Source organism: Mugil cephalus, chromosome 5 (genome assembly GCF_022458985.1).
Source record: "Mugil cephalus isolate CIBA_MC_2020 chromosome 5, CIBA_Mcephalus_1.1, whole genome shotgun sequence".
Lineage (NCBI taxonomy): Eukaryota > Metazoa > Chordata > Actinopteri > Mugiliformes > Mugilidae > Mugil > Mugil cephalus.
In genome coordinates this window covers 9,607,239-9,618,831 of record NC_061774.1, presented here as the reverse complement: position 1 = coordinate 9,618,831, position 11,593 = coordinate 9,607,239, and the positions used below count along the sequence as shown (strand labels likewise).

At 40.9% G+C, this 11,593-nt stretch overlaps 2 protein-coding genes across 4 annotated transcripts; one reads left to right on the top strand and one right to left on the bottom strand.

Moving 5' to 3' along the window:
• The first annotated feature begins 1,028 nt into the window (after positions 1 to 1,028).
• Positions 1,029 to 5,823, top strand: zgc:162144 (RD3 domain-containing protein). 2 transcript variants are annotated; one of them, XM_047585262.1, is made up of 3 exons: positions 1,029 to 2,386; positions 2,664 to 2,971; positions 3,665 to 5,823. In XM_047585262.1, exons 2-3 carry the CDS (start codon positions 2,664 to 2,666, stop codon positions 4,035 to 4,037), a joined length of 681 nt encoding a protein of 226 aa, XP_047441218.1. In that variant the 5' UTR covers positions 1,029 to 2,386; the 3' UTR covers positions 4,038 to 5,823. The 2 variants fall into 2 exon arrangements, with proteins under 2 accessions (XP_047441218.1, XP_047441219.1); XM_047585263.1 differs by having other exon boundaries at positions 2,639 to 2,971.
• stx5a (syntaxin 5A) lies at positions 5,278 to 11,593 on the bottom strand. 2 transcript variants are annotated; one of them, XM_047585260.1, is made up of 12 exons: positions 11,451 to 11,593; positions 10,796 to 11,009; positions 10,092 to 10,162; positions 9,341 to 9,396; positions 9,175 to 9,245; positions 8,961 to 9,077; positions 8,758 to 8,814; positions 8,575 to 8,656; positions 7,334 to 7,420; positions 7,081 to 7,184; positions 6,835 to 6,956; positions 5,278 to 6,542 (listed from the first exon to the last, which is right to left on the bottom strand). In XM_047585260.1, exons 2-12 carry the CDS (start codon positions 10,856 to 10,858, stop codon positions 6,383 to 6,385), a joined length of 990 nt encoding a protein of 329 aa, XP_047441216.1. In that variant the 5' UTR covers positions 10,859 to 11,009; positions 11,451 to 11,593; the 3' UTR covers positions 5,278 to 6,382. The 2 variants fall into 2 exon arrangements, with proteins under 2 accessions (XP_047441216.1, XP_047441217.1); XM_047585261.1 differs by lacking the exon at positions 7,334 to 7,420.

Here is an 11,593-nt window from a genome sequence, read left to right as displayed (position 1 = left end):
TTTCTGAAGTTTGTCTTGGTTGGACCCACACACATGGGTTTCGAAGTTACACACCATCAAACAAAAACAATATAATGACGTGAGATTTGTGTGATTAATTTACTGTAAACTACTAGTAAAGATATTAATTCAGAAATCAGAAAGCAGACAGTCCAGCTGGAAGCCAAGTTGTAGAAATTGATCTGAACAGAATTATCTGAACTTGCAACATGGATTGAAGTCCCACAGGGTAGTGTTTCAGGTCCTCTGCTCTTTGTAATGTATATGATTTTCTTGTCACATTTTCCCATGTGATTTTTTTTTGTATGTGTTGCATGGAGAAACAAGTCAAGTCTAACAGTTTTACAGAAGGGAAAGATTATACACTTACTTACATTTCTCAAAGAAATACAGCAACAATTCCTGAAAAGAAACCTTTGACAGATAGTTTACAGCAAAGTCCGGACATGTTTAATACTTCCATCAATTTATGTAAGATTAGTCAGTCCTTTGTAACATGAACACAGGTTATATTTTTATTTTTTTTATTAAAAGATGAAATTCTTAAAAACGTCATTAGATCCTAAAGTATTTTATTTTAAAAGTACTAATAGCACAGTGTAGAAATATTGTACACAGGTTAAGTCAATATGCAATATGTTAATATTCTTACTTTCTTTAAAATAGGTAAATAAATATTAATAAATAAATCTCATCTCATCTCATCTTCTGTACCACTTAATCCTCACTAGGGTCGGGGGGGTTGCTGGAGCTTATCCCAGCTGTCAACAGGCAAGAGGGGGGGTACACCCTGGACAGGTCTTAAGCCTATCACAGGGCAAACACATAGACAAACAACCATTCACACTCACACTCACACTCACACCTAGGATCAATTTGGAGTCACCAATCAGCCTAATGAGCATGTCTGTGGAGGTGGGAGGAAGCTGGAGTACCTGGAGAAAACTCATGCAGACACAGGGAGAACATGCAAACTCCACCAGAAAGACCCGAGCTGGACTCAAACCCGGACCATCTCGCCGCGAGGCATCAGCGCTAATAATATTATATTTATATAAATATTATATAAAAATATTTTATATTTATATTTAAAAATATAAGTATGCTATTACAGGATGTTATTAATTGGACTACGTCTAGGTCACGCTCATATAAGTATAGTTGAAGTATTAATTAAAACATTTGCCTCTAAAGTAGAAGAAAATCTTAAGAAAGATACAAAGCATGCTACAAAATTAAAGAGCTTCAATTAATTGTTTTCCACATTACATTTTAATAGTAGCCAAACAACAAAATTTTACTAATTTGATGGATACACTTTTTAATTGTTCTAAATATAATGGATGGATAAATGGATCAACCTTGAACTTCCCACCCATCGTAACGGCCTGATAGATGTTTTCTCTGTGTTGTGTTTGACACATCTTCCACCATATGAATGTGTGTTTGACTGATGTTACGGTTTAATGCTTTTTGATACATATTGGGGCAGCAATAGGTGTGACCTCATAAGCCATTTTGTGTTTTAACAGTATTTTTAAATTGAATTTACCAGAATTTATCCATGTCAAGTTCCCCTCCAGTTACAACAACAACAGCGTCGAGGTAGATAACAGTAATTAGATTATAATGGGCGTTGCAACCACTCATTCTTCCAAGTAAGCTCAGGATTTGAACGTAATCTGGGATTTGGTAGCTCAGTGCTGAGTGGTGTGGAAACCAAGCAACGAGTCTGCAGTTAAATTACATACCTTGTCATGTTCTTCAAGTGTATAGGTGTAAGAGGGAGAGATTGTGTAGTGGGAGACCATTTTTCAGACTGTTTTGGGTTTAATGGTCTGCCTAACAGTTTTAAGCCACAAATTATGCTAGTTAAAATCTCATGACTGCTGGCAATAAATCTGTCACACAAAGTGGTTGGAAGAACATTTGACAAACTCCACTGCAGCGCATGAGCTGAAAACTAAAAAAAAAAAGAAAAAGAAAAGAGGAGCTAAAGTCCATTTGCAAAAGAGAAACTGTTAAAATTAAAATTAAATAGCTTAATTAACCAACAGTCTGAAACGCTTATGTAATTTTAAACACAGTGCTGTCCTGGACTGACACTCATGTCATGGGTTAAGCTCATCTTGTCAGTCATTCTTTATTAATACAGGATTATATTTATTCTCAATCCCAAACTCACACGCTCCTCGCACAAGTGCACGGGCTGCGAGAGGCCGCCAAAGGTAGCGAGGCAGGCGCGGGGAGCGCTGTGTGGAGCCACAGGAGATTCGTCCACTCAGATGGAGGCCTGCTGCACAGTCGGCTGCTGACAGAGGCTTCACTGAACAACAGGAGGATTTCTCTCAGACGGGAATAATCTGCAGCTTGATAAAGTGAGAAGGTAAGACTAAAAACCTCTGATAACAACCAAAAGGATACAGTTTGCATTCACACATACACTATTATACTTGTCAGTATAGTTGTGTCTCCAGAGTCTATATAGGTACACAATTACATGTTATATATTTCAAAGTGACTGTCTGAGGATTTTAAAGTATTCAGCACTGATTGACAGCTGAGGTGATTTCTCATTGACCCTAAATATTTAATGTGCTTAAAGTTACGTATCATCCATGTTATATCTGCTGTTTAGCTCAGAATCTGTCCTTCTTCCCCAGATGTTTCCTTGGTCTGCCGTTTTCACCCTTGAGCCCAAGGTGCCGGGCCATCGCACCACAGAGGAGCTGGTGACCAACACCCTCATGCTGGAGTTGGGGGCCATGGTGAAGCGCACCGAGCGCGTCCGCTTGGAGAGGGCCACGGAGGGTCGGCGCCGCCGCCGCAGCTCTACCTCCGCGGCCGACTACAGCTGGCTGGCCAACCCACCGGCGCCGCAGCCCTATGAGCTCACTCCCAACGACCTCCTGGAGCTGCAGGACCTCTGCGCCAAGATCCCCCCTGCACAGTGTGGCCCAGTCATCGTCAGGTAAGAAACAATCTGGAGATATCATGTAGATGGAAACTGGTAGGACTTGGAGGAAAAGGGCTGAAATGTAACTGAAACAGAGAGAATGATTCAGACTCAAAGAGAGACTGAGAACTAGAGCCAGAGACAAGACGCAGACAGTTAAAGAGACAAACATAAAGCCAGTTGTGTGAAGAACCTAAAATGGTGGAAGAGCACAGAAATGAGAGAGGAACCAAAAGAAGCGAGAGCTTGAGCTTCAATCAAACCCGTACAATAGATGACCACAAGTTTAATTTTGCATTACAGAGGCCTAAAGCTAAACGGATCTGCTAGTGAATCAATGAGTTGAACTGTTCTGCTTCAGTTTTGACAGTTTATTGAAAAGTTTTCATCAACAAGTGACTGAACAAAATCTGTGACTATCTGTATTTTAATTATTTCTGGGATTAGAAATGTCACTTCTGCAGAAATGTTATTAAATCCTATGCCATGAAGGTTATTCACCTCCCAGCATCCTGCGTAATCAGGGTTTTTACATTAGCAGGGGTGGAGCAATGGATTCTGGACCCCCCTCAGACAGACTGATAGTGGCATCTCAGCCTTATGTTTACATCTGTCTGCCTTTTCCTTCTTTGTTACTTTGTCTTTTACTCCACTGTAAAAACTCTTGACCCGAGTCCACCCTGGTCACACTGATTCCTCCGACTGCAGGTTCAGGAAGCTGGTGTCGCAGATGGTGCCGGAGGTCCACGAGGTCCCCCGGCTATTTCGGTCGGTGCTGCGCGACTGCGTGGAAGAGGTGAACGGGAACGAAGACATTCAGATGCACGACATGGTGGTGGAGAAGCAGCAGCGCAGCAAGAGCCTCTCCTTCATCACCTTCCGCACGAAGCTGCGCTCGGGGCAACTCTTCAGGGGAAGCGGCATGAGAGGCTCCAGGGGGAACCTGCAGCAGCAGGTGGATTGGTCGGACGAGGAGGAGGACGGAGAAGGGGAGGAGGAGGCCATCAAGGCCAGGGCGAGGAAGGGAAGGAGCAGGAGCATGCCAGAAATCACCCCGATGGAGCAGAGCGCTCAGGGGTGAGAGGAAGGAGGGGATCTGAGGAGAGGAACTGAAACAAGGGAAGAGGACCCGTAGAGGAGTTTGGCAACAGGGGAAAGTAAAGTCACAGAGGTCGAGGTAGGGAAGTGAGGCTAAATTATAGACAGCAGATATAAATAGATATGTAGGAGGAAAGGAAAGAGGGATGGTGGCAACTGGGGAAACGGTGGACATAGGTTTGAACGTTTTCTTTAATGATTATTTGGATGGAAAAAGAGAGGACTGGTTTGTTTTTGCTGATGAACGTGAAAGTCTTTTGTGAAAGCGCTGTCCTGGTTTTAAGGCACCTGAAGCATTTTGTTGTGTCGAGTGGCTCCTCATCGACAACGTTAGCGCCACGCTAGCAACCACAAGCTTAACACACCGATGTTTAGTAGACTTAATTCTTTTCAACACCGTCACCATCTCAAATGTAAATAATAGGCTCACAAAATGTGAAGTATTGGACAAATGTCCTCTTAAATGCTTAATGACAGATTTGCACATCAACAGTTAATACAATTTATCATTTTTATTTCAGTGCATATTTTCGTGGAAGTCCATCTAATACTTATTTCAGTCAGTAGCAAAGTGATGGAGGCACCTGTGGACGTGTCCTCCTCATAGTCACGACGCTAGTTCAGATAAAAATAGTTGTTTTGTTGTGTAAAAAGCTTCGTTCCTAAAATAATGTTGTCTGGGTTCTTGATAAATCGCACCATCTCTTATTAAGGTTCTCTTTATAATCGTGTTATGCAACGGTCTGGACAGTTGTAGAAAGCCAAGTTCGGCTCAATCAGCCTCAGTTTGGCTCCATATCAGCAGCCGTCAGTGGTGCTATCACAGCAATAAAATCCTTCGAAGCAGGAACAAAGTAGAATCATGCCTATTATTTTTTATCATTATTATTTATTGTGGAAATAACATGTATTTAAGGAAATAAATATACAGTAAGCTGATTTCTTCTGTGATTAAATGTTTTTTTTTTTTTTTACAAACATGTCCTGGTTTTATTTCAAATATAGCTGAGACTAAATGTCCGTGGTATCTGTGGTTATTCTGTAGCCTGGTTCCCTTTCTTTAAAGAGCCGTCTGTTTTCCTTTCAGTTGTCGTAAGTTGTCGCAGATGGCAAAGACATACGTCTCGAGAATGAAAATAGAAAGTGCTCTGCCATAACCCATCAGGGCTAATTATATCCCTGCTCACTAATCCTCTTACCCAGAGAAAAGCTCGCGACACAAATGCCAGCACCCCATTATTATTTTATTAATGCGCACTTTCTTATCAATACATCCTTATAACTATTTGCACTTTTTACACTGAAGTCAAGGCATTTGGCTAAAAAATGGGGAAAAATAGGAAAAATGCTTTCTGTCTCCTTAAAAAGCTGTGGTCATTTAAATAACATCCTGTACATTAGATAAAGTGGGGGAGCACAGACTGAATGTGACCAGATACTTCCAGGGAATCTGGCTGATTGAGTCACTTCATTAGAGGCTTTCACAGCCAGTTCAACCCCTTCATAAGCACTGATCCTCTCTGCAGCGCTCACTGAGTGAGGCCTACGCCCATTTCAACCATTAAACCTCTCATTTAAAACAGTCGTCACTCGTCGATATTTCGTGCAGTTCGTGCATCGATAACACTAATTCAAACATCCTCTCAGTTGGCTGTAACTGACTTCTCGAGTGTCTCCATGTTGTGTCACAGTTCGATAAGAGTACCCATTTGGCAAATAAACTTTGAAAACAGAATATCACTGGATTAAAAAAAAAAAAAAAAAAAAAATTCACATCACATCTGAATGGTGCTGGGTAAAGAAATACTTTTAAATGAGACACGGTCATGCGTTTTCACTAAAACATAGGTGAACTAGGAAGCAGAAACATCAGTGGATAAACTATTGTTTGGCTTTGAAATAATAAATGATGGGTAAGAGGGAAAAAAAAGTAAAGAAAAATCTAAATCATACGACAGTTTGCAGAATCAAACCATTAAATTATAGCCATTTGGATTAAATGTTCATGAACAGTTGGTCAAGTACAACACGGAGCAGTCGTCTGCTCTCTCTCTATACAAAGTGGGGATTTTAGACAATTTATTCATTTCATTTGGACAGAGTTCAACATCCTGATTCTTCACTGAACTGTTGAATTTAGATCGGGAGTCTGTGGCTTGAGAATAACCGTAAAGTCTGTATTTGAGCGAATCCCAAGCCTCCATGAAAACCACCACAACCTTGTCCTCCAGATATGTCACCTGGACACGTCTTCTTGGTCCAGAACTAGCTTCACTTACTCTCATCTAATGTGCTTTCGCCGCTGCCCCTCGACTGCTCCTCCTTCCGTTAGGCGAAGAAAACGACGAAGACGATGAAGAAGACGATGAGGACGAGAAATATCTTGATCATCAGCCATCGGTTGGAGGAGACCGACTGGAAGTACTTGAGGATCTCTGTGTGGGCGCCCTCCACGTTCAGCTGGGTGTCCTCCACGTTAGCATCGATCCTAGGAGAAGGGCACAACAAGCACAGTCACTGGTTATTACCTTCCATTATGTCACTGTTAAATGTTATGTTTTGATATTTTGGAGACTAAGTTACAAGTGGAAGCCTGGCACAGAGAAGATATTTGGATTTCAGAGCCACTTTGCTGTGAATAAAATCAACCTAAATTCACCAAATGGAGGAATGCGCTGATTTGAGCATTAATATTATTATGTATCTATCGTAAAGGTTTGCTAATAGTACTATTAGTATGATGTTTTCAAACAAATCAGAGATTTTGGTCTCTGTCTCACCTCTGGATGGTCTCCTCTTGCTCCTTGACCATGTGAGCCAGCTGCTGGAATATAGAGCCCAGCTCCACGATGGTGCTCTCAATGTTCTGCATGGTGTCCGCGCGGCTCTGGATGTACGAGTCCTGTGACCAGAAAGAGTTCAAAAAGGGACACAACAGAATACTTTTACATTTCTATAAATTTTACTGACTTAAAAATGACTAATTTCCATTTGTGTGATTTTGATGCCGTACAACAACATCCCACCTGTTCGTCGATGAGCTGGAGTTGCAGGGGGTTGCTCTGAGAGTCCATATCGATGGCCACGTCACCCATGCTCCTGGACTCATCCTGCATCAGGACCGAGCTCTCTGAGTGGACACAACAAGCAAAAACAAACACACGTGCAACCAGATCAGACATAAATCCTCGATGGCAGACGGGAAAAGCAGAAAGAACAGCGGGCACATACAGTAGCTAGTTATACCCGCTGGGAGAGTCAAACGTTCCAGGGAAATACCTTTTAAATTTGCGGTTGTATAGCCCTGGTAGTCATTGCGCGGATCGCGAGCTGCATGCGGCTCCTGGGCCCCTTTTTTGCGGCTCCCTAAAATATTTTTTAATGATAATCATTCACAAGGACTTTGTGCAGTTTCCCTACAACAACAGCTGCTGTGTTGAATACACTGGCGGTCAAAACTTCACAACCTGCGCCATTTAAAAAAAAAAAAAAAAAAACTCTTCAAGCAACATGCTCAATGTAAAGACCCTAAAATAAGAAAATGTACGGGTAGAAGTGTATTAATATGCGCATATATACAACGTATATAGTGGTTATTATCGTTTTCATGTGTAGATATTTGGCTACTACCTATTTAAATACTATTCAATACTTTTTGCTGACCAACATTTGAAATGGGATGATAATGGGGCAATTATTACACTATTTAAAGAATAATTAAATAGGTCAAGCAAGTTAGTTTTCACATATCTACTATTATCTGTCAAGGGGAAAAAAACTTTAAGTGTCTGTTTGCAAACATTACAAGCAAACCCAGTAATTTCCAGTTAAATAAACTCTTACAAACACTCTTTACGTCCCATCTTCTCCTCAGTTTTTACAATGAGCACTCTGCTTGAGATTCAGCCAGAAACTCTGAAAAGCATGCTGTTCATCCACGTTTTACTGGCAGTGTTTGCATGCACAGGAAGCACCTGATCTCCCTGCACTCGTTAGAGGGTCTCTGGTAAGAGCGCTACGTAGCAAAAACGTTCAGCAGATTGTTTGGTAAAAAGTGAGCAGGAGCCAGACATGTCGCATGTCGCCTTTAAGCCAGTACAAAGAAACTATAAAGGTGTGTTCACTCGGTTACACTCACTGAAGCGGCCGGCACAAATTTTAGACGAGAATGTTACGCGTGAGGATTGATTTCTTTAACCGAGAATACTCGTCATCTTAAAGGAATGCAGGCGGCTGAAAACGAAACCAGAATAAAACCACATTTTTTTCCTGTGACATTTTAGCCTCGTGTGGTGTTAGATGTTACTGTTTTTTCTTCTTATTATTATTATTTTAGTGCATTACTGCTTCTTTGTTTGTACTGACGAAGTTAAAACTTTTCCCTAAACAAGTGTAGAGTGAACACGCCATTATACAGCTATAAAAACATGCTTCATTTACCTGTTGTTGCCATTACTTTAACATGAGACCCTTGTGTAAAAAAAACCAAAAAACAATAGTAAAGACGTGGATAAACTTACTGAAGTTGTTGGCCATTAGAGGAGAAGTCGACACAGGAGGCTGGGAGAACTGCTCTCTCCTGCTACGCTGCTGCTTCAGATTCTACGCGAGAAGAATAAAAAGGGTTAAATGGAGGAAACCTCTGTACGATACAAAACTAGTTTTAAGTATTTAAATAATGCAATATACAAAATGCTTCTCACCTCTGTTCTGACTTCAAGGACTGATTTGAAGTCGTTGGACATTGAAGCCAGTTTGGACTGAAGAGAAACAAAGAGAAAAACAAAGGTTGACACAGGCAAAAGTGTAAGAGGAAAAAACTGAAGCAGGCTTAAGTTCTAGTAACACAAATAACGTGCATGTTTTTTTTTACCAAATAGTCTGAATTAGACCTTCATGAAAATACCTGTAATGACACCACTATAGTGTTAGAGTGGGACTGGATGTGTCGTCCACCAGGAGCTCCACGGGATCTCACCAAGTCCTGCAGCTGTAATATCTGTTTGTTTAAACTGGTTATGTCCTAAAATATTAAACAAAGGAGACGGACAAATCAGTATTTATAGGTTGACCTGATATTTAGAGGACCACCACATCTCAAGTGATGTCACACAACTCACCTGTTTAATGATGTACGTTAGCTCCTCGATCTCCACTGCCTTGTCGTCAAATAGGGATTTTCTTTTAGCCACTGAAATCACCAAAAATGACAGAATGTACAATCAGCACTTTGGATGATTTCAAGCTTTGGAAATAATACTGGAATAAAATTAAATTAATGCTTACAAATAGTGAGCTTTTCCAGTTTGGCAAATGTATTGCTCAAGTCCTTCCCAATTCTCCTGCAGGGACACAAACAAACAGAAATGTAGCATCTTTGTCATGAAAATACTTCACCATTTTGTTTGTTTACACTTAAGTTAAATAAGAACATCTGCTGCCTTCAGGGTCATCCCGTTTACTGTGCACATGAGACAATGAGATTGTTGGTAATTTTATAATATATTTGAGGAAAATGGTCAAATTCAGCCTCATCTTTTTTTTCTATACAGCTCAATTTTTATTTTATATTTTATAGTGGTTATTCTAATGATAGCTACAGCCCAATATTTTCTTATGTCCCCACATAATGACAATAAAAGACTCTTGATAGATCTTGACTAATTCACCCAGCCATTAGCTCGCTAAACCATTAGCTTCTGTGGCTGCTGGATGCTAATAGTTGAGCAGCTGATGCTCCCGCTTGAACTCCAAGCACTTTGTTCACACAACACTGCATGTGTTATCTATGAGCTCTATGACGTTTCATTTTAAAACAGGAATTAATGCTAAAAATTTATATCTATGCACTCATTTAACTCACAGTAAAATGTTTTACACATTAGGAACTCGGTGCAGTTAAGTGTTTATATGTTCAATAAAGGATGAAGAAGATAATAACACGTAAATGGCAACAATCTAACACCCACAACACACATGACCAAATATCAACATAAGCTGTTGACACGCATAAGACAACAGACAGTGAGGAACTTACTTGGCCATAACTGTGAAGTCGCTGCGATGTCTGAGAGCGCTAAGAGCTGGTTTACTGGGCTGGACGCCATTCTGCCAGGACAGAAACACAAAGTAGATAGTGTGGGACAGAAAGATAAAATAAAGCTGAAAAACAACTCTAGGTGTAACAAGAGTTTCTCAAAACAACTTGGAAATAATCAACAGGTCAAATGGGAATGTACTGATTGTAGTTTTGGTGACCTGGTAAACAGTGTCTCCGAACTACGTCAAGCATATCTTTGAATTTCTGCCAGCAGTTTTTATGAGTCAGCACGAACGCTGATATCACAGGTACGAACACGGGACACGTCACAGACACAGCTGAATGAGGCCTTTATCATAATTGTTAGAATAGAAATCATACTTTACTATAAAAGGGGGATATATAATAAATCAGGCGTCTAAAACAGCTAAAGGAAGACAACAAAAAATGTTTTGTGGTTCATTTCCCCCAAAAGGTGTATATAAGTGTTCGCCAACGTTGTTGTGGACGTGTTTTGCTTTGAAGGCTGAAGAGACCGCACTAAATAAGGAAGCAAAACCAAAAGTGAAGTGTTATCAAAAGTACCCAGAAAACACATCCGCGTACCGGAGCTGTAAATGCTGAAGACCTGTTTACAACTATTTTACATAAGGTGACCTCATTATTATTGATGTGGAGGCTGGTGTTTGGACCCATCGTACCTGTCTGCCCTGGAGAGATTTACAGGCTGACTGGAACTCGAGGGTCCGGTCACGGCACGTCATCTTGCCGCCGATGAAAGGTCCACAGCCCGCAGTTTTCCAGAAAACACCCGAGACTCCGGGTCCTCCTCCTTTGGTCTATTTGACGAGTAGGTGTATGGACAAACTCACATCCAAGGCGGGGTATCCTTCATGGACATAAGTAGAAACATGTCTGTGGAAAAGGGAAATAAGACAAGTGTTAGTCTCACAGGATGACATCTTAGATTTTAAGAGGTAAAACAAATATTTCATCACATATGTAAAATTAACAGACGGTACCGTTAGCACCAATAATACGATCAAGACACCGACTAAACCCGAACAACCAGGCAGTTAATAGAAAATAAACAGAGTAGATAAATCAACAGGTGAGCTAACTATACATATTATTAGATAACATTTGATAATCTGAAGTCTGGACTGGGTCTGTGAGTGAAGGCCGCCCATAACGACACACAGCTGACCACAGGCTAACGTTAGCTACACTGAGCTAACCGGCAATAATGTCCCTCTATCTCTTTTACCGACGTAAAATTCGACCTAAACCAACCGTGTGAGGTTTGGTCTGTTTTTTTGTCGTCTCGCAGACAAAGATAGACTGTTTAGAACTTACCTGAATTGATATCACATCATATTTCGTCAGCCCTCGACGGTTTCTGCTCAAAAAAAACAGAAACTAACCAAGCCAGGAGTTAAAGTTCCGATCCGGGTCATTTCCGGCATTGACGTCACTGCCACGTCTACTTTACCGAAGCC